The 23,245-nt window shown below is 43.4% G+C and overlaps 1 protein-coding gene across 1 annotated transcript in view; it reads left to right on the forward strand.

The window, feature by feature from the left end:
- LOC115459607 (polycystic kidney disease protein 1-like 2) overlaps positions 1-23,245 on the forward strand; it is a gene marked incomplete at its 5' end in the record, with an annotated part of 136,946 nt that overhangs the window by 54,808 nt on the left and 58,893 nt on the right. The window contains 7 exon segments of the mRNA XM_030189416.1: positions 3,421-3,599; positions 5,438-5,584; positions 8,077-8,276; positions 12,294-12,520; positions 18,303-18,516; positions 21,571-21,805; positions 22,819-23,050. Coding sequence (XP_030045276.1) covers positions 3,421-3,599; positions 5,438-5,584; positions 8,077-8,276; positions 12,294-12,520; positions 18,303-18,516; positions 21,571-21,805; positions 22,819-23,050 — 1,434 coding nt within the window.

The raw sequence follows: 23,245 nt of genomic DNA on the forward strand, positions 1-23,245 counted from the left end.
CTCACTTATGTCACTTTTTGGACATCTATCTCTTTCGAAAATAAGCCCGATAGTAACATAGTAAATGACGGCAGATAAAGACCTGAACGGCCCATCCAGTCTGCCCAACAAGATAAACTCATTTCACATGGTATGTGATACTTTATATGTATACCCGAGTTTGATTTGTCCTTGCCATTCTCAGGGAACAGACCTTAGAAGTCTGCCCAGCACTCTTCTTGTACTAGAAGATCCAAAGCTAATGTCGAAGCCCCTTGAAATTTATACTCAAGCCCATCCATATCTATTCAGTCACGATCAGGGCGTAGACCGTAGAAGTCTGCCCAGCACTGGTTTTGCTTCCCAATTACCGGCGTTGCCACACAATCTCCACTAAGATTCTATGGATCCATTCCTTCTAAACAGGATTCCTTTGTTTTTACAATGTGCGTAAATTTTGGAGTGCCCATGAAATGCCCATTTCCTCACCCATGACCACATCACTTTTGAACTGCGCATATTAGAATTTAAGCACAGTACATTACTGAATGCGCTTAGCAAGTTATGTGTGTAAATTGCTCATTATTGCTTGTTAAGTGCTGTTAACGCTGATTAGTTTGTTAAGCCAATTAATTTACATGTGTTGTTATGGAATATGCTTAGATTTTGGAGTGGAACTGTAGATGCGGTATATAGAATCTGGCAGAGAGCGGGTGTATTCTATAATAATGCGCAGGGATTTTAGAAATGCCCACGCCCCGCCTATGGCTACACCCCCTTTTCAACTATGCGACATAGAATTTACACGCACAACGTTACAGAATACACTCAACGAGCTGTATGTGTAAATCTTAATGACAATTAGTGCTGATAACCATCCAATTAACAATGCTGATTCACTAGTTAACCAATTCAGGGGTCCTTTTACCGAGGTGCGCTGAAAAATGGGCTGTGCTAGGGTACGCGCGTGTTTTGGGCGTGCCTGTAAAAAAGACCCTTTTTTTAAAATTTTCACAAAAATGGACATGCGGCAAAATAAAAATTGGCGTGTGTGTCCATTTTGGGTCTCAGACCTTACCGCCACCCATTGACTTTGCGGTAAGGTCTCACATAGTAACCATGAAGTAAACATCTACATGCGTAGAATGACAGTTACCACCCGGTTTCCACCGTGTGCAGGAAAATAAAAATGATTTTCCGGCGTGCGTAGCGGACGTGCGTAAACAATGAAATTACCATCCAGGCCATGTGATAGCTAGGTGGCAACTCCAAATTGACGTGCGTAGGATGCAGCTTATTAAAAGGGCCCCCAAGTTACACGCATGGTTATAGAATATGCTTCGATTTATATGGTCTGTGCCCTGAAAGGGACAGGTACCAATCAAGGCAAGGTATACACAAAAAGTGGCACATATGAGTTTATCATGTTGGGCAGACTGGATGGACCGTGCAGGTCTTTTTCTGCCGTCATCTACTATGTTACTATGATTTCTGCACGGAACTTTAATATATTGAATTTTGGGGCATGTGCACATCCCTCAACTAGCACGGATCGCAGTAGCACATTCCACACTAATTTTTGTTGGCTGTGTATTAGCGTCTAACGCAGCTTAGTAAAAGGACTCCTAAATTATTTATTGGAGGCTCCAGGCTGGTGTCAAGTATAAAAACCTCATAATCTAGAACAGCTTTCTGTCTTAAGGGACTCTCCTGAATTTAGGGTAGTCTGATGGAACAGTGGATATCGAGTTACTAAAACCTCTTAAACCTCCATTATCCCAACTGCAGAGGACTTAAATACAAATCAATACATACGTCTAGTTTTTCATACATCTGTACACAACTATGGAATGAATTACCAACCACTATAAGAAAAACACACGACCTAATGACCTTCCGGAAATTATTGAAGACGTACTTGTTTAAAAAAGCGTACAAAACGGATCTCTCATAATAACCTGACTCCTAAACTACACCAGACACAATTTATATTGGAACTCTTTTAATTGGACTATTTTATTTACACCCTAATTAATGATAATTACACCTTGTCCTGTTATCGTCATGTCATGTTATGTTGTTATCCATTTATCCACTTCTTACTCAACATAATTTTCGTATGCACCTTAATAGCGATAATTTTGAAATTCTTCTCCGTTGATATGATTGCCATAATATTCCTATGCACCTTATCTGCTACATATACTCTGATTTTCTATTCCATCAATGTGATTGTAGTTGTATTATATTGAGGGGCATAATTGAACGAAAACGTCTATCTCCATGGGCGTTTATCTCCGAGAACGGGTCCGTGAAGGGGCGAACCGAACCGTATGTTCGAAAAAAAAATAGACGTCCATGTTTTATTTGTGAGCTGGGCGTTTTTGTTTTTCAGTGATAATGGAAAATGAAAGCGCCCAGCTCAAAAACGAATAAATCCAAGGCATTTGTTCGTGGGAGGGGCCAGGATTCGTAGTGCACTGGTCCCCCTCACATGCCAGGACACCAACCGGGCACCCTAGGGGGCACTTTTACAAAAAAAAAAAAAAGGTAAAAGAGCTCCCAGGTGCATAGCACCCTTCCCTTGTGTGTTGAGCCCCCCAAATCCCCCTCAAAACCCATTGTCCACAAGTCTACACCATTACTATAGCCCTAAGGGGTGAAGGGGGGCACCTACATGTGGGTACAGTGGGTTTGTGGGGGTTGGACGACTAAGCATTAAGCAGCACAATTGTAACAGGTAGGGGGGGATGGGCCTGGGTCCACCTGCCTGAAGTCCACTGCAACCCCTAACAACTGCTCCAGGGACCTGCATACTCCTGCCAGGGAGGTGGGTATGACATTTGAGGGTGAAAATAAAAGTTGTGAAACATCATTTTTTGTGGTGGGAGGGGGTTAGTGACCACTGGGGGAGTCAGGGGAGGTCATCCCCGATTCCCTCTGGGGGTAATCTGGTCATTTAGGGCACTTTTTGGGGCCTTATTCGTGGAAAAAACAGGGTCCAGGAAAAGTGCCCTAAATTCTAGCTACAAATGCATACTTTTTTTCCATTATTGGCGAAAGGCGCCCATCTCTCCTCGGCCGATAACCACGCCCCAGTTCCACCTTCGCCACGCCTCCGACACGCCCCCGTCAACTTTGTACGCTTCCGTGATGGAGTGCAGTTGAAAACGTCCAAAATCGGCTTTCCATTATACCGATTTATTCGTTTTTGTGAGATAAACGTCTATCTCCCGATTTGGGTCGAAATCTAGGCGTTTTTCTCTTTCAATTATAAGGTGGATTGTTAGCCACATTGAGCCTACAAATAGGTGGGAAAATGTGGGATATAAATGCAGCACATAAATAAAATAAATAAATAAAATACGCTATAGTTTTTAACTTATTGAGTTTCAAAGGTGTTGATGATGACAAGTCTGCACAAAACTGTCTTGTTTTCAGGTGACTCTCACACTCTATGGCTCTGAAGGAGAGAGCGAACCACATCACCTCTATGACCCAGACAAGCCCGTGTTTGAGCGTGGAGGGACAGATGGTTTCCTGCTCACTACCTTATTTCCGCTCGGAGATTTGCAGAGCATCAGACTGTGGCATGACAATTCCGGGAGCAGTCCTTCTTGGTGAGAAAACCCACAAGAAAGACAGAGAGCAGCTTCTGAAATTACAGGTGGCCTATTTAATACAGGGGCGTATCTGCTATGGGGCCACAGGGGCCTGGCCCCCGCAGATTTGCCCCTGGACCCCCCTACCGACGACACTCTCAACCCCCGCACCTCCTGCCGTCACTCCGCTGTCGCACCTCACCTCCCTTTGCTGGTGGGGGACCCCAACCCCCGCCAGCCGAAGTCTCCGTCCTTCCTTCCTTCCTTCGTTTGGGGTTGGTGGTTTCTGACGTCCTGCAGGAAGGAAGGACGGAGACTTCGGCTGGCGGGCCAACCCCCGCCAGCAAAGGGAGGTGAGGCGCGACGGCGGAGTGACGGCGGGAGGAGGGGGGTTCAAAGTAGTTGGAGCTGTCTTCCGCGAGAGGGGGGGTTTAAAGTAGTCGGGCGGGCTGGGGGGGTGGTGGTGGCGTCGGCATCGGCGTCGGCGTGTTCAGCGGTGGGGGGGGGGTCAGCGGCGCCGGGGGGGGGGCTAAAATGTGCCCCCTCTCCTCGGCTTTGGCCCCCCCTACCGTTGAAGTTCAGATACACCCCTGATTTAATAATGCCTGGCTGCCAGTCAATGGAGCAGTAGTGCAGGAGGGAGCAACAGGTAGGTTTTGGCACAGTGTAAGTCACAGTCATCACAAGGACAAAATATAAGAAAATCAATGGACTGCATTAGGGGCTTATAGCCCATTTAGTTATGCTTAAACAAATGAGAGATATGCGTGAAGGAAAATGTTTATTTTTATTATTTTGACTTATGAAAACCACTTGTCCCTGAGACATGCTCAGAACAGAATAATCCATTTGTACAAAAGAGATGAGGTGAAGATGTGATTCCATGTGCCCCAATAAAAGGAGAGTTTTTATTTTAATTGAATTTAATTTCACAGTATATTGCTTCCCAAGTTAGGATGAACCTATCAGTAAACAGGATATCTTCACTGAAATTTGACCATGTATTACTGTATAGAACAGTGTAGAAAAATGAGCACAAAATACTCAACTTTATTAGTGCCGTTTTTACCAGCTACAATAATTTTTAAGCAGTTATAGTGATATTTAATTTTATTTCATGATACTTATATCTACATATGGGAAGCTTTCATATAAATTAAAAAGCTGTCAAATAAGTTAAAAAAAATCTTGCTTGCTGGCTATAACAATAATTTAAGCTTCCAGTTTCAGGATTAAATATTGCTGCCATTCACTCACATTTGAATTACTAGTAACTTCAGTACTGTATATGGTTTAACCCCAAAACCCCCAAAAGGCTAATCATGTAAGTCTGACAGAGGAAGGTGAAGAATAAGCCAGTGGGTAGCTTGAGAAGAGAGCCAAACCCAGCTGTTCGTCTTTCACAGCTGTGTGGTCCTACCCATAGGCTCTGCTGTCAGTTCATGGGAATCAGGTTTAGTCAGGCGGGTTTTGTTAGTTAAAAGCAGCACAGTCTGTTAGTTCACTGAGTCTGATTCAGATATAAATTACAATTCAGTCTATATAAATCAGACTCGGTGAACTAACAGACTGTGCTGCTTTTAACTAACAAAACCCGCCTGACTAAACCTGATTCCCATGAACTGACAGCAGAGCCTATGGGTAGGACCACACAGCTGTGAAAGACGAACAGCTGGGTTTGGCTCTCTTCTCAAGCTACCCACTGGCTTATTTTTCACCTTCCTCTGTCAGACTTACATGATTAGCTTTTTGGGGTTGGGGGGGAGGAGTTAAGCAGAGTCACACTTGAATCTCATGTTTGAAAGCCACAAACTTCCAGTGCTCTCCCCAAACCAGCATTTTATTCTCTCTTGCAGGTACGTGAACAGGGTGCTGGTCCACGACCCTGCCCTGGATCAAAAATGGCATTTCCTTTGTAATTCTTGGCTGTCCATTGATGTAGGGGACTGTGTCTTGGATAAAGTGTTCACCACAGCCACTGAAGAGGACTTGAAACAATTCAGGTAATAAAAAAAGGAAGCAGAGATGTTGATACTGTAAAGTACAGATCTATTCTGGCAACAGGCTTCAGTTTCATATGTACATAAGTACATATATAAGTACATAAGTATTGCCATACTGGGAAAGACCAAAGGTCTATTGAGCCCAGCATCCTGTTTCCAACAGTGGCCAATCCAGGTCACAAATACCTGGCAAGATCCCAAAAAAAGTACAAAACATTTTATACTGCTTATCCCAGAAATAGTGGATTTTCCCCAAGTCCATTTTATAATGGTCTATGGACTTTTCCTTTATGAAGCTGTCCAAACCTTTTTTAAACTCCGCTAAGCTAGCCGCCTTTACCACATTCTCTGGCAACAAATTCCAGAGTTTAATTCCAAGACATGGAATTTGCTCCCCAAAGGGCTAAAAAGCATGTCCAACTATCTGAATTTCAGGAAACACCTTAAAGCTTTCTTCTTCAGAAAATTCATCTCTGAGGAAATCGGTTAACCCTAGCCTAATTCTGGAGCTCACCCTCTCTTGAAATACGTCAGTCTGAGTCACACCATTGTATCTGTCATCTTGTAATGTAAGCCACTTTGAACCAATATATTATTGGATAAGCTGGGGTACAAATGTTGGAATAATAAATAACTATATCATTATTACCATTACTGGAGATAAATATCGCTGAAGCATCGCAGCACAGGCAGACACAGGAGGCACTTCCTGTCCTGTGGAGGCTGCCACCTGGACAAGACACACCTGAACTGTTACAAAAGTGGAATTAGGTGAACAACAAGACAATGATTGGGGAGAAGTTCCTGGAGGAAAAGTCCATAGTCTGCTATTGAGAGAGTTATGGGGATGCCATTGCTTGCCCTGGGATTGGTAGCATGGAAATTTGCTATTATTTGGGTTTCTGCCAGGTATTTGTGACCTGGATTGACCACTGTTGGAAGCAGTGGAGGCTGGCTGACATCAGGAGATGTTACGAACCCAGGCAGCCAGACATGGAATGTTGGAGGTGCAAATTATTATATAGGATTATTAATGCCAATCAGTAGTTAATTACTGATTGGCACTATTACTATTAAGTTACATGTGCACCTGCCCTTATTCTATAATTTGCATGTGCAACTTTGCATGCTAAGAGGTAAATTCTATACATGGCACCTAAAAATCGGTGCTGAGAATTTTATGAACTGAGCGCTATTCTGTAAAGGGTATTTGTCCTTTATAGAATAGCGCTTAGGGCATAGACTGCGCCTAACTGTAGGCACCGGCAATTAAGTGTGCTAAAAGCAGGTGTAATGTCGGGGCCTAAATTAGGCGCAGTTCGGCCGAATTCTGTATTTATGCGTGTTCAGTTTTGGAACACCCCCTAGCCACGCCCCCAAACATTTACACTTTAGTGGTTAGTGCAATGGGTTGAGATCCTGGGGAACTGGGTTCAATTCCCACTGCAGCTCCTTGTGACCTTGAGCAAGTCACTTAACCCTCCATTGCCCCAGGTACAAATAACCTTAAATTGTGAGCCCAGTAGGGACAGAAAAGTACCTGCAATAATAATATATGTAAACCGCTTTGACTGTTTCTATAGAATGATAATATACCAAGTGTGGAATAAACATAAACATTCACATGTGGTTCGTTATAGAATACGATCTGCACGTAAATCCTAATTAAGGCCAATTAACGCCAATAATTGCTTGTTAGCAGCCACTTATTGGTGCTGATTGGCTTGTTAAGCAATTAAGTTGCGCGTGCAAATCGGCTATGTATGCAGATATGTGCGTCCAACTTTAGCTGCCATTTATAAATCAGGACCGCTGAGAGGGGGCGGCAAAATTCCCCGGACCTGGCCTCCAAGGGGGGGGGGGGGCAGTTTCGGCAAGCTTCTTCCTGCCTGCCTGCTTCTGGTTTTGTCAGGACCCAGAAGATTGTATTAACGTGATAACCCGGGTGATCCGGGTTATCGTGTTATTGCAGTCATCCAGTTCCCGGCACACAGGAGCAGGAGAAGACAGACCCAGGGAGGAGCAGTCAGACACCGGAAGGTAAGGGGGCAGTGGCCCGAGTGGGAGGGTGGTTGGTAGGCCAGAGGAGGGGGGGCAGTCGGCAGTCCTGCCCCGAGCCCAGCTGTGTCTCTTGACGGCCCTGTATAGAATCTGGGGGTAAATGTAAAATTGGGCACACAGGTTTATAGAGTTATGGAGTTAGGGTGTCATTTATTTATTTATTGCATTTGTATCCCACATTTTCCCACCTATTTGCAGGCTCAATGTGGCTTACATAGTACCGTGCTGGCGATCGCCAATTCCGGTTTGAGAAATACAGAGTGTTATTGCGTTAGAGTTACATAAGTGATAGAGAGAGTTACTATCAGTCAATATATGCTGGTGCCATTATCATATGTTAACTACCACAGGGTAGGGACAAGGGAGCACAAATTTGGAGCAGCACAATAAGGCAAGGTAGTATTTCAGATCAATCCTTTCTTTCTTCTCAGCAACCTGTTCTTCATGAAGACCACCCAAGGTTTCAGGGACAGCCATATCTGGTACTCGGTGTTCAGTCGCTCCCCAAGAAGCTCCTTCACCCGGATCCAGAGGGTGTCCTGCTGCTTTTCTCTTCTGCTCTGCACAATGTTGACCAGCATCATGTTTTGGGGTGTGCCCACGGACCCCGCTGAGCAAAAGATGGACCTGGGTAATTTATTCCTTTACTAATATAGAGTGTTGTGCAGCTTTATTGAAAGAGGGCTTTGAGACTAGGAAACAGATTGTTTTCTTACTTTGGACTGGTTTTGGATACTGAGCTGGTCCAATGACTTGATGGCAGTGATGTGAAGATGGGAGATGGGAATTCAAATGAGGTCCAGGAGCGCTCTAGAGGTGATGCATTTAGGCTTTCACGAGGTGGGCAATGAGAGCACAAAGCTTGAGCATCTCCAGGTAGAACATGAGTGGTGACTCCAGCCTTGCGATCTGATTTTTTGCCTAATAGTTCCCGTCCCCTCTCTTCCAAATTGACCATTGGACAATGAAGAAATTAACGCTTCTCCCTTCAGTTGCCTTCCTCTCCAGAGTAATGAGAGCATTCCCTGACATGTGCTAAAATACTTACCCCCTCCCCTCCCGATATTCAAAGCTCCTTAACTGGCCAGACATGGCTGCTGACTATTTAAATATCATATCAGCATATAACCACTAATATTCAATGGGAGATAATCAGCTATATCACGTTAAAATTAGTAATTTATTTATTTGTTACATTTGTATCCCACATTTTCCCACCTATTTGCAGGCTCAATGTGGCATTCACTCTGCAGCTCCTCAGTACCTCTCCACTCTCACCTCGCCCTACATTCCTCCCCGGGAACTCCGTTCACTGGGTAAATCTCTCTTATCTGCACCCTTCTCCTCCACTGCTAACTGCAGACTCCGTTCCTTTTATCTTGCTGCACCATATGCCTGGAATAGACTTCCTGAGCCAGTATGTCAAGCTCCATCTCTGGCCGTCTTCAAATCTAAGCTAAAAGCCCACCTTTTTGATGCTGCTTTTAACTCCTAACCCTTGTTCACTTGTTCAGAACCCTTATTTTATCATCCTAACTTTAATATTCCCTTATCTCTTGTTTGTCCTGTTTGTCTGTCCTAATTAGATTGTAAGCTCTGTCGAGCAGGGACTGTCTCTTCAGGTTCAAGTGTCAGCGCTGCGTACGTCTAGTAGCGCTATAGAAATGATAAGTAGTAGTAGTAGTACTTACATAATACCGTAGAGGCGTTCGCCATCTCTGGTAAAGAAACAAGTACAAACAGTTATAGTGGTCGAAGAAGGTTCACGTGTTATTGGGATTCGTAGAGAGGAAAAGTTATGCAGTGTCTGTTTCAGGCTTTGGTTTCATTGTGTTGCAAGGTTTAGGCATCTAGGTTGGGTCGACGGGGTATGCCTTTTTGAACAGGTTAGTTTTTAGTGATTTCCGGAAGTTTAGGTGGTCGTACGTTGTTTTCATGGCTTTTGGTAGTGCGTTCCACAGTTGTGTTTTGATGTAGGAGAAGCTGGATGCATATGTTAGTTTGTATTTGAGTCCTTTGCAGCTTGGGTAGTGGAGATTTAGGTATGTTCGTGATGATCTGATTGTGTTTCTTGTTGGTAGGTCTATGAGGTCTGTCATGTAGCCCAGGGCTTCACCATAGATGATTTTATGTGCATATTTTGAAAGCAATACGTTCTTTTATTGGTAGCCAGTGTAGTTTTTCTCGGAGGGGTTTGGCACGTTCGAATCGTGTTTTCCCAAATATTAGCCTGGCTGCTGTGTTTTGAGTGGTTTGAAGTTTCTTAATGAGTTGTTCTTTGCATCCCGCATATAGTCCATTGCAGTAGTCTACATGGCTTAGTACCATTGTTTGTATCAAATTGCGGAATGTTTCCCTCGGGAAGAATGGTCTCACACGTTTGAGTTTCCACAGTGAGTGGAACATTTTCTTTGTTGTAGAACTAAGTTGGCCCTCAAGTGTGAGGTTGCGGTCGATAGTAACGCCGAGTATTTTCAGGCTGTCTGAGTTAGGGAGAGTGTGGACTGGGGTACTTATGTTTGTGGGTTTCTACGTATTGTGTTGGGATGAGAGGATGAGACAGTGTGTTTTATCTGTATTGAGTTTTAGTTGAAATGCAATTGCCCATGAGTTCATGATATTTAGGCTGAGCTTGATTTCATTGGAGATTTCTGTCATGTCTTGTTTGTATGATGGTTTGGCTGATTTTTTTTTTTCTTTTACTAACTTTCTTTGTAATTCCTGATGTTTTGTATCAGTATCTTTACTTTCACTGTATCTCGCCTTGAATCTCAAATTGAGGGAGTTGGCGGATGACAAATCCTCTATAACATAACAGCGCCTAACCGGATAGGTTTAGCAGTCAAATAGGATCACATAAATAGCTGTCCTATCTTTAACCGCTAAAAAGTTAACCGGTTAGTGCTAAGTATCGGCATAACCAGATAACTTTTTAGCAGTTAAAAAAAAACCCAGATATTCAATGCGGAGTGTCAGAAACAGCCTGGCATTGAATATCCAGGTTTAACGCTGGCGGCAGACAGCAAAAGCGCTGTCTGCCGCCAGCTGAATATTGGGCCCATAGTAAACAATTGTGGGGTTTTTATTTGGTTTTACTGTACTTATAAGGATCAATTTAATAAAATGTGCCAAAATTTAGGCACTAAAATACAGTACACTGATCATGAATCTATAACAGCATCTACGCAGTAACATTTAGGCTCACTTCCGGCATGTCAATAGCAAGAGTAAATAAACACATCTAAATATAGCACTTTAGCAAGTGAATGAGAGTATTCTATAATCTATGCATATAAATGTTTGTCACGCCCATGCCCTGCCCATGTGCCTCCCCCTGTGCATGCCCCTTTCTATTTACGTGCTATTCCATTGATTCTATAGAGGAAGACTAAAATTGGGCGCGGAGTCCAGATCGTCGCCCAACACAATTAGTTTATGGGCTCCAATGATTGAATTATTGGAGTTAATAAACACTTAATTGGCGCTAATTATGATTTGGGGGCCAATCTGGGGACATGCTATTCTGTAACAATTGGATCACACATGACACAAAAGGGGCGTGGCCATGGGAGGGGCATAGGCAGGTCAGGGATGTTCACAAAAAATGCGCACAATCTTTCAGAATACTGGGGATCCGTGCCCAATTTGCATGCCAGGATTTACACCAAGTTTCAGCCCAAAGTTGAGGGTGGAATTTGGTGCTCAACACTATTCTATAAATTATTATTATTATTTATTTTATTTGTACCCCGCGCTTTCCCACTCATGGCAGGCTCAATGTGGCTTACATGGGGCAATGGAGGGTTAAGTGACTTGCCCAGAGTCACAAGGAGCTGCCTGTGCCTGCAGTGGGAACCGAACCCAGTTCCCCAGGACCAAAGTCCACCACTCTAACCACTAGGCCACTCCTCTACTCTTCTGCTCATCCCAGAGTGCCCTTTATAAAATAATGTTGAGCGCTGATTTTTATTGGTGTCCTATTTTCGGTGCCATTTATAGAATTTTCCCCGGGCAACGTGCGCACTCAAAGTGTAGAATACCAGTGACTGCATGTCTAGCGTTTACGTATTTGACTGTTCCAGTCATGTACATAACTGTCAGTATTCTATACCCTAAGCGTGCAAATGATGCTTACAATTAGATACTAACTGCCCGATTTTCAGACCGCGGGAGATAGCCAGGCTGTCTCTCAAAGTCCGTGCTGAACCCAGATATATAATGCCAGACCATTTCCGATGACCGACATTGAATATCAGCTTTCACTTAGGCCGGTACGACTTTAACCGGCCAAGCTGATATTCAGCACTGGCCAGTTAGTCAGACTAGCCAAAGTTATTCCACTTATTGGCGGCCTAATATGGCTGGTTTGACTTTTAAATCAGCGGATAGCCATTTATATCACTTGATATAACCGGCTTCTTTAAGCCATTAACTGACGATATTCAGAGCAGGATAGCCGGTTATCCGGTGCTGAATATTGCTCGATAGCGACCTAAGTGCAGTTTTAGTGGACATATCCTTTTATCGGTCTCTAAGGTTATAGAATTAGAGGGATAACCCGTAACAAAATGAGAGCAAAATGAGGAAAAACAAAAATCATGGAACAGTTTATTTCTAATCTTTTCCTGCTTCTCTTTGATGATTCCAGGAAAGATTGAATTCACCTGGCAGGAAGTAATGATCGGGTTTGAGAGCTCCCTCCTCATGTTCCCCATAAACCTTCTCATCGTCCAGATCTTCAGAAACATTCGCCCACAGCAATCCAAAGAGCAGACAGAGAAGAAGCAAGGAAAGAGTGGTCGAGTGTCTCCCAACATACCTCCCTCCCCTCAGAATACTCTGAGTGTTTCTCTTACCCCTGAAGCTGTGATGAAGGCAAGTCCTCAGGCCGTGTTCTGCAGACTACAGAGAATGTAAAGTTCAGAGAACACATCTACAAGGAAGAGAACAAAATTGTCTACTTCATATTACAAGCACATAGAAATACAAAAGTGTTAAGAGTCTGATGTATTTAAAGCACACTAACATTCACATAGGCAATATAATGCATTCTATATATGCTATATATATATATATATATGCTATATATGCATGCTATATATATCTCACTCTACCATAATATCACTTTGATATTAATCGCAACTTGTATTTGTTCATACCAAAATCGGTTAACGCCGATTACGGTACCATGTAAGCCACATTGAGCCTGCAAAAAGGTGGGAAAATGTGGGATACAAATGCAACAAATAAATAAAATAAATAAATAACTGCAAAGGACGCATGCTAATGGCAAGCATTTTCACTTGTTATTTAGGGCTCCTTTTACTAAGCGGGGGTAAGCCCAATGCGGGCTTACCGCTCGCTATACAGGAAGTACCGCCGGGCTACCGCAGCAGCCTGGCGGTACTTCCCACCCCTAGTGCCCCGTCATTTCTGGTGCTATAAAAATGTATTTATTTTGTAGCACCAAAGTGTACCCGCTGGTAAGCAGGCGGTGTCCAATAAAAAAAGGTATCATCTTATTTTCTTTTCCATGTTTTATTTTTGTTTTATTTCTATTGATTACCTTTAAAAGTGGACTAACACGGCTCCCACACCTCTCTAATTAAACTCTGGAATTCGTTGCCAGAGAATGTGTTGAGGACAGTTGGCAGGGTTTAAAGGGGGTTTGGATACATTCCTAGAGGAAAAGTTCAAGGGCCATTGTTGAGATGGACTTGGGGAAAGTTCCACTGCTTGTTTCTGGGATAGGCAGCATGGGATGTGTTGTGCCGTTTTGGGATCTTGCCGGGTTACTTGTGGCCTGGATTGGTCACCTTTGGGGATGGGATGCTGGGCTTGATGGACCTTCGGTCTGTCCCAGTATGGCAACACTGGGACAACTACTAACACGTATGTAAAAATATTAGTAGTTGTGGCAACCATCCTTCAAAAATAATTTCCTGTTCACCCTTATCTGGACAACTGTTTAAGAACGTCATCTTACCAAGAGAACCTTCAAGTTACTTCCAGAGTAATCGGTTTGCTTCAATCCTTAGGTGATGTGAGTCAACCTTGCATAGTCGCTGAACTCTCGCTCAGTCTCTCAAATAGTTGGGCATCTTGTTAAATACCTCGGACAGGAAAGATTTCCTTCTAATACCACTCAAAAATTCAGGCGCAAATAAGCCACCTCCTCCTCCAAGTGCATGGGATTACGTTCAAGTCCTAAGAACCATGGCATTCGCATAGGATATGCTCCTTTGGGGCGAAATCTCATGTGACCGCTTCAAGTGTCTTTGCTGAACCAATGGTCCCCCACTACTCTGGACTACAACTTTCATCTTCCTGAGATCATTCCAGCGAAGTGCAGCTCTTCTGGTAGCTTCAGACATCCAGCCTTCAAAAGGGCCTTCCTCTTGCTCCTCCGAACTGGTTAGTGGTGACAGTGGATGCCAGCCTTACTGGCTTGGGTTTCTTTTGACTTCACGCAACCCAGGGTCATTGGAGCAGGAGGTATTGGCTGGAGACCATTAGTCGTCTGGAGCTGAGGACAGTTGGAAAAGCATTACAGGCTTTCAAACATTTGCTTCAGGGGAGTGCAGTGAGAATTCTGATTAATGCAACAGCAGTCTGTAATGTCAACGGACGAAGGAAGATTGAGGAGCACTTGCTTAGCAAAGAAAGCCCACTTGCTCTTGCAAAGGGTGAAGCATGCTTCTCTAATTTCAGCAGCTCATATATCGGGCACTTTGAACACTCAAGTGGACTTCCGCAGCGGAAACCCCTGGATCTGGGAGAGTAGCAACTTTCGAGAGAGGCATTCACATTAATAACTTTGCTGTGGGGTGTCCCAGTGATGGACCTAATGGGTACCAGAAACAGTGCCAAAGTCAGCAGGTTCTTGAGCCGTTGGAAGGAGTTTAGAGAAGGGCATTGAAGTCCTCTATTCAATTTATGACCAGTCAATGAATTTGTTTGCTGCTTTTTATCAGGGAGCAGTAAGTCTTATAGCTCCACACTGGTCAAGAAAGCCTTAATATGCAGATCTCGTATGTCTTCAAATAGACTCCCCCTATCTGGCTGCCAAGTCAGAGGTCCGCTAACCTAGGGACCTATTGTGATGGAAGATCTATCCCCCTTGGTCTTACAGCCTAACTCTTGAAAGGTCAACGTTGAGAGAAAAGGAATATTCCTTAGCCATCCAAACTTGTCAAGATGCTCGCGTCATGCGCGCCTACTAGCAGATATACAATGCTCAGTCGCTGCTCTGTATTTCTAAGAAACCTGTGCAGTAGCCAGCCAGTATTTCTCAGACTCCCAGGAGATGCTTGGACGTGCAGTCTTTGCTGGTCTTGTAGGCCCGGGGAGGTGTTCATTTCCCTTTCCCTTTCTTGGAGGAGGAATTTCTTGGTTTAACCTTTGATAAGGATAGCTTTCTTCTGAATTAAAACAAAACAAAAAAAACCCTAGTCCTTTGGACTCTGCCTTTTTTGATGTTGGGGGTGCTGGCCCATGGGGGTAGATGAGGGGGAGTGTTACTCTCCAGGCACTTCGGATGGTGTCCTCAGTGAGCTTGGGGAGGATGACCCTTTGGACTCTGCTGCAGAGCAGGACAGCGTGGTTCCAGGGGAGGATCATTCAGTGCTCCGCATCTTTCATAGGGAGGAGCTCTCGGAGCTTATTGATCAAGTGGTCACTACTCTCAAGTTTGAGCCGGCCGAAGCTCCCGTGGGGGAGGTAAAGCAGGTTAACTAAAGGTTAAGGGCATTAGGAAGTATTTTTTCATGGAGAGGGTGGTGGATATGTGGAATGCCCTCCCATGGGAGGTGGTGGAGATGAAAATGCTAATGGAATTCAAACATGCTTGGGATAAACACAAAGGAATCCTGTTTAGAAGGAATGGTTCCATGGAATCTTAGCGGAGATTGGGTGGCAACACCGGTAATTGGAAACAAAACGGGAGCTGGGCAGACTTCTACGGTCTACGCCCTGAACGTGACTGAATAGATAGGGATGGGCTGGAGTGTAAATTTTAAGGGGCTTCGATGTTAGCTTCAGAACTTAGTACAAGAACAGTACTGGGCAGACTTCTACGGTCTGTGCCCTTAGAAAGGGAAGGACAAATCAAACTCGGGTATACATATAAAGTATCACATACCATGCAAAATGAGTTTATCTTGTTGGGCAGGCTGGATGGACCGTACAGGTCTTTATCTGCTGTCATTTACTATGTTTACTATATGCATATATGTGCACATTTACACGCATATATTGTGGCATGCTGCCTAAGTGCTATTCTGCAAATAACTTACTTAACTTACTTAGCACATTGCAAGGGGGCATATGCAGGGGAGGAGCATGAGCAAATGAGGCAGGGCTCCTATTTACGCATATATACTGGTGACTTGATATAATGCACTTAGATTGAATATGGACCCACATACAACATGAACAGCCTAGGGACCCCAAGTTATCATCCTGCCTCTTCAGATCTTATTGAGTTAAATTGGCAATTAATAGCACAGCACAGGGTCCACGCATGTGCTATCAATAAAACTGTCAGCTCTTCCCGTATATGCTCACATTTGTCGCATTGTACAATTTGCTGAAGCATAGCGCCAACAAATGTCTTCTAAAGGTAAATGAAATCAATGGATGATCAAAGAAAACCTAAATGCACTGGATAAGTTGAAGATAGGCCTTACCAAGGCAAATGTGTCTCGTGAGCTTGGTGTTGGGGAGTCAACACTTCGTAGGTGGATAAAGGAAGAGCCCAAGTTAAAGGAATCCATCTTAGATTTCGACGAGAGTAAAGGACTGCAAAGGAAGAGATTAAAACCCAACACAGACAATGACTTAGATAAGGTTATGTTCACATGGTTCTAACAGGAAAGGGCAGAAGGTACGCCAATTTCCATATCTACTTCCAGGGCTACTATACTTCATAAATCAGAGTCTCTGAGACAAAACCTTGACAGCGAGCTAGGAACTTCAAGGGGTTTTAAAGCAATGCATAGTTATGGCATATCAAATGTCAACACAGGATTTGGCAAGTTCTATATCAGCAGAAATTCATTCGGCCTACACAGCTGTTTGTAATGACTCCAGATAAACTATGCACCTTAATAGATGAAAACAGATACTCTCCAGAGCAAATCTATAATGCAGATGAAACCAAGCTCTGTTACAGAATACTTCCAGACAAAATTGATGAGCAAAATTCAGAGGGTTTCAAGCATATGAAGGACCATGTGACACTGCTTTTTTGTGTGAACAAAACGGGTTCACACAAACTGAAACCACTCTGCATTGGGAAGTCAATGTCCCCGTGCTGCTTTCATCACAAAAAAATGAACATGCTAGCATTCGTATACAACAACAGCAAAAATGCTTGGATGATGTCAGACATATTTCAAGAATAGTTTCATAAGCATTTTGTGCCGTCTGTTTGGGCTCATATGAGGTGGCTTAAACTCGAGCCAAATGCAGTCCTCCTTGACATCTACCCTGCGCACTCTTATGTGAAAATGCCTACCAGCAAAGATGAAAAAATCAAGGTAAGCTGTCTACCCAAGAACACCACCTTCAAAATACAACCACTGGACCAGGGAATGATTTTCACTTTTAAGATGAATTATTAGAAGGTCCTGGTGAAGAAGATTGTGGAAGACAATGTCACTGTGAGCAAAGTGATGAAGGAACTCAGTCTCCACGATGTGTTCAAATTGGGAGAAATACCATGGAATGCTATAACCACATCCACCATTGAAAAATGCTGAGAACATGGCTTGAAAACCGCTTTCAAACTGGTCACCGTTCATGGTGGAGATAGTGATGAAGATGATGACTTTGAAGGCTTTACAGAAGAGGAGATCAAAGAATCAGAAGAAGTCTCTGCTGGCATTGACAAGACTCTGCTGGTGTCCAACTTATGAAAATATAATTGACAAAGTGATTGCTGAACATACAGTACTCAATCCTTCCACCATAGACCCAAGTGAAGACGAAGATGATGAAGACGAGGAACCAGATCAACCACTCCCAAAGGCGGCTGAAGCAGTTCAAGCATTGGAACTTGGAATTAGGTGGCTAGAAATCCAGGAGGTAGATCGTCTAAAAATTCTCCAGCTGCAGTACACCATCAACTTAGCTAAATGAAAGAAGAGGGAAGGCATGTAACAAATGTCTATCACATGCAAGACGTTCCTAATTTTTCCCAAACATGGCTTGTTTCCCTTGTGTTCTTTACATTTATGAGACGTGATTCTGACTGAATGAACAAGATTGTTATCTCATAATACATGTACTGTACTATGTATGTTTACTAGTTAATAAATTTGTGCATGTCTTCAGTTTTCCTTGTGTTTTTTCCCGTTTATAAGATGTGATTCTGATTGAGCGATGCATTGTAGTTAACCTTAATTCAAAGGAGAAAGGGTTCCTCCTTACAACGCAGCCTCATGTACAATGCAGTTGAATGTTTTGGACCCCGAGGACCAAGTTATATTGAGTCACCAGTGTATCTTATAGAATACTGAAAATTACCTGCATCTCTTGCTCCGTAGCTCTTTATTTGATAATGAAATAATTATTTGGCATTACAGTACAAGTAGATTTACAATATGCATTTCCAGTCCCCTGATGTAATATGCAAGTTTTTATTTTGTCTTTGTAGGATATTAGGAGGATTGGCAATTCACTATTTAAAACCATGAAAACACCTCTGCCACCATCAAAAGTGGACTTTGGAAAATCTACAGACATCAACCAGCTTCTGGCCTTGGTAGAGGACATTATTCGCCAGCAGAATAGAGTTGGGCAAGAATTTTATGATGAGCATAAAAAGGAGACACATTTGATCCTGTCTTTGGGATCACTGGATTTACAAGGTAAGCCCAAAGGCAGTGCTAAATTTATCTGAGATCAACAGAAATTTTGTCACATTTAGGAAGCTTTGGCAGCACATAAGCTCTCACTCAGCCATTCCATTTGGGCAGCTTGGGGCATTTCTATAGATGAGATCTATAGAAATGACAGTAAGCATGAAAGATGATCAGCACAGGACCTGAAGAATACACCATTCTCACATGAGCTATAAATATCTACTACCTGGCCTTTCTCTCCTTCTATTTAAATATATAGAACATGGTTTATGGTTTATTACCATAGTAGGCTCTACGCATGTGTGGCATGTGCCCAAATGAAACTACCGCTAGGCCAGCGCACCCTCCCCCTCCGGCAGTAATTTCAGATTTGGAGCACGCCCATAACACCTGGATGAATTCTTTATTTATTTCCTCCCACACGTGCCGTTTCCAGCGGTAATCAGCAGCTGGCACGTGCTGACCGGTCACTATGTGTATAGTGCATGAGCCCTTACCGCTAGATCAGTGGGTGGCGTTAAGGGCTCAGGCCAGTTTTAGGCGCGCGCTGGTTTCAGTTTTACCGCATGCCCTTTTCCTGTCACATTTTTAAGAAAACCTTTTTTTGCAGACACGGCAAAAACTGGCCCGGCACACACCTAATGCACATGCCTACACTGCCGCAGGCCACTTTTTTACCGCGGCTTAGTAAAAGGGCCCCTTAATTTGTTATACTGTTTAACTTATATAAGGAAAGGGGAAAGGGGACTTGATATACTGCCTGTCTGAGGTTTTTACAACTGCATTCAAAGCAGTTTACTTAGTATGTACAGGTACTTATTTTGTACTGGGGGCAATGGAGGGTTAAGTGACTTGCCCAGAGTCACAAAGAGCTGCAGTGGGAATTGAACCCAGTTCCCCAGGATCAAAGTCCACTGCACTAACCACTAGGCTACTCCTCCACTAGCAACATTCCATCTAGAATCTCAATAGTAGCAACATTCCATGTAGGGAAAAGGAAGCAGGACTTGACATACCTCCTTTTCTATGTTTTTTTGCAACTATATTCAAAGCAGTTTACATAGTATATACAGGTACCTGGGGCAATGGAGGGTTAAGCGACTTGCCCAGAGTCACAAGGAGCTGCCTGTGTCTGCAGTGGGAATTGAACCCAGTTCCCCAGGACCAAAGTCCACCACACTAACCACTAGGCCACTCCTCCACTAGCAACATTCCATGTAGAAGCCTGCCCTTGCAGCCGCGCAGGCTTCTATTTCTGTGAGTCTGACGTCCTGCACGTACGTCAGACTCACAGAAACAGAAGCCTGCGCGGCTGCAAGGGCAGGCTTCTACATGGAATGTTGCTAGTGGAATAGCAACATTAACATTCCATGTAGAATCTCAAATAGTAGCAACAGAATCTCAATAGTAGCAACATTCCATCTAGAATCTCCAATAGTAGCAACATTCCATGTAGAATCTGAAATAGGGAAAGGGAACTGGGACTTGATATGCCGCCTTTCTGTGGGGTTTACATAGTATATACAGGTACTTATTTGTACCTGGGGCAATGGAGGGTTAAGTGACTTGCCCAGAGTCACAAGGAGCTGCAGTGGGAATCGAACCCACTGCACTAACCACTAGGCTACTCCACAAGAACTCAGTAATGGAGTATGCCAACCTAAAAACTCAAATAACAAGCCACATACGATACAGCAGTAATTCTCAACCCAGTCCTCTCGACAAAAGCAACTAGTCGGGTTTTCAGGATATCCACTATGAACATTCATGAGCTAGATCGGCGTACAACGGAGGCAGTGCATGCAAATCTACAGTATCTCACGGATTATGGATATCCCCCAAAAAACTTGGCTGGCTGGATGTGTCTCAAGAACTGGGTTGAGAACTTCTGTTACAGAGTAGGGTAACATTAAGAGGCTGGTTCCCAGCTGTTTCAGAACACATCAACCATATTAAATTAATTAATCAATAAAGGAATTAAATACAAAACCTTCTATGCATCCAGCGTCTCCTTCTTAGGCAGCCAGCTTTGGTATGCTCTACCAAGATCCAATTGAACAATTAATGACTATCTACCCTTCCGAAAAATGTTGAAACCCCATTTCTTTAAGCAAGCTTACCTTAATGACCCGACTTTTATAAGCCCACCCACATGTCTCCTGCTCCTATTAAGATTATATCTTAAACCATGTCTCCCAATCTGTTTCATGCTTATCCCCTAATCTTTCTTCCCCATCTTCCCTACACCATACCCCTCCCTATCTCTTTTCCCTCAGCTTATCAGTGGCGTACCAAGGGGGGGCGGGGGGGCTCCGAGTACGCTCGTTCCCTCCCTGCTGCTCCCTCTGTGCGGAACAGGTTACTTCCTGTTCCGGGGCAGAGGGAGCAGCAGCCAGGGAGGGTGTAATTTCACCGTGGGGGGGGGGGGGGGCGCTGCACCCGGGGGGGGGGGGCATCGGTGATCCGCCCCGGGTGTCAGCCAGCCTAGGAACGCCACTGCAGCTTATCCTATCTTTGTTACACCTTTCCATGCTCAATCCACATTGAGGCCTTTCTATTACTATGTTTACTACAGTTGTAAAATTCTTCTTATAAGACTCTGTAATTCTATTTACTATGTAAGCCGCATTGAACCTGTTATGTGTGGGAAAGCGCGGTGTACAAATGTAATGAAATAATAATAATAATAATATTGTCTATTCGTCATTCTGTGGCATCATTTATACTAATGCTTGTAACTATTTTTGGGCCCTGTTTACTAAGGCGCGTTAGTGTTTTTAACACGCCTACAATTAGCATGCGAGCTAACTGTGTGGGCACCTATAGGGATATTGTAGGCGTGTACATGGTTAACACGCATTAAAAATGCTAATGCGCCTATAACACGGCTTAGTAAACAGGGCCCCTTGTGTGTGAAAATAAAACCCCAAATTTATTTTTGAAAAGCATGCATCATGCATTTCTTCTATGAAAGAAGTGATCCAGCACATGGCAGAGACGATGCTGATGTCAACATTTCGCTTCTAAACTCATGTTGTTTTTACTTCCTGTTTTCTGGAGAAAAATCAAGGAGCCCCACTCCCACACCAGAGAAAGGAGTGGGCGGCAAGCTGAGACGCAGCGAGCATAATCGTTACCTATACATTCAACTGCAACATGTGGAGAAGGAGCTGGAGCTTCTGGGGCCACACAAGTTCCGGGACCCCCGGAGCTACAGCCAGGCTGTCCGGCAGGTGCAACACATGAAGGGCCTACTAGAGAGCCAGATGTCCTCTGGCTCCACCAGCGAGAGGTAGTATTGCTCTTTGATTTAATAAAACATAAGGTGGTCGTCAACACATGTAAGACAACCAGTCCCCATTTACCAGGCCCTGAATGATTAAGATTAAAAAAAAAAACCAAAAATATATATAAGTGAGAGAATAAATGAAAAAGCTCTGAAGGGAAACTTCACCAATGTCCACAAAATACAATCCCACAGAGACTAGTGATATTTTCAAAAACATCCATAATCTTAAACTATATATTTACATTTTTATATTGTGCTCATATTTCTTGGCAAGACAAGAGACCCATAGGTCTTCTGGAATGTCCACATCGTGTTTCAATCATTGCACTTTTTATAACAGTTTTTATCCCAATCATACTTGACACCATTGATATCACAAAAATTATTTTTAAAATGTTTGATTTAGAGGGGGGAAATGAAGTAAAACTGATGGCATTTATTATGTGATGTTCACCTACTGGCATGTTGCAATGTGATGTGTAATATTGTTTGATGTATTGTGTGCACGTGTCATCAATAAAAACTGGTTTAAAAAAATGTTTGATTTATCTTCGGTCACTGTCATGGGGGCACTGGCTGATATTCAGATTGGTACCCAGTTAGTCCTGTAGATAAAGTTAGGATGCCTTTTTTTTTGTCCTAACTTTATGTGCTTACTTAATTGGCCCAAGCTCCTCCCACAGACTGACCCAGCATTAACTGGACAATGCCGCAGCAGTCCGAACTGTTATCGAGCAGCACTGCCTGGTATTTGTGACCTGGATTGACCACTGTTGAAAACAGGATGCTGGGCTTGATGGACCTTTGGTCTGTCCCAGTGTGGCAATACTTATGTACTTATATACTTGAGACACTGGGTCAACCCAAGGTGTTTGTCTTCATTTGAATGTCTTTATTGGTTATTCTGTTTTAAAACAAGCAACCTTATAAACAGTTAGGCCAATAGCTTCAATTTACATCCTGTGTTTTGCGGATCTCTATCAGTTTAATTAACAAATTCCATTTGCTTGAAATTGTAGGTGTTCATCAACTCCCAGTCTCTGTGACGAAAGTAAGAAAGGTTCATCAGCCAAAGGGTTGCCGTGGTGGTTTGTTTTCATTGGTTGGTTTCTTGTGGCTCTCACCAGTGGTGTGTCTTCCTTTTTCACCATGCTCTATGGCCTACATTATGGCAAAGATAGCTCCATCAAGTGGCTGATCTCCACGGTGATTTCATTCTTTGAGAGTCTTTTCATCACACAGCCTTTAAAGGTAACATTCCTACAACATGAACAATAAATATGATTTCTCAAAAGAGATCTTTTGCCATGACTAGGAGAGGAAGGCACAAAGCTTACATTTTCAGGCCTGCCAGAGCTCATAAAAGTTTTCTTCTGTATTAAGTTCAGTTTTTAACTTGTTCAACATCTCATGGACAAGAAGACCCACTGAAAAGTTAAGTTTGTG

The sequence above is a fragment of the Microcaecilia unicolor genome, unplaced genomic scaffold, assembly GCF_901765095.1.
Source record: "Microcaecilia unicolor unplaced genomic scaffold, aMicUni1.1, whole genome shotgun sequence".
NCBI classification, from domain to species: Eukaryota; Metazoa; Chordata; class Amphibia; order Gymnophiona; family Siphonopidae; genus Microcaecilia; species Microcaecilia unicolor.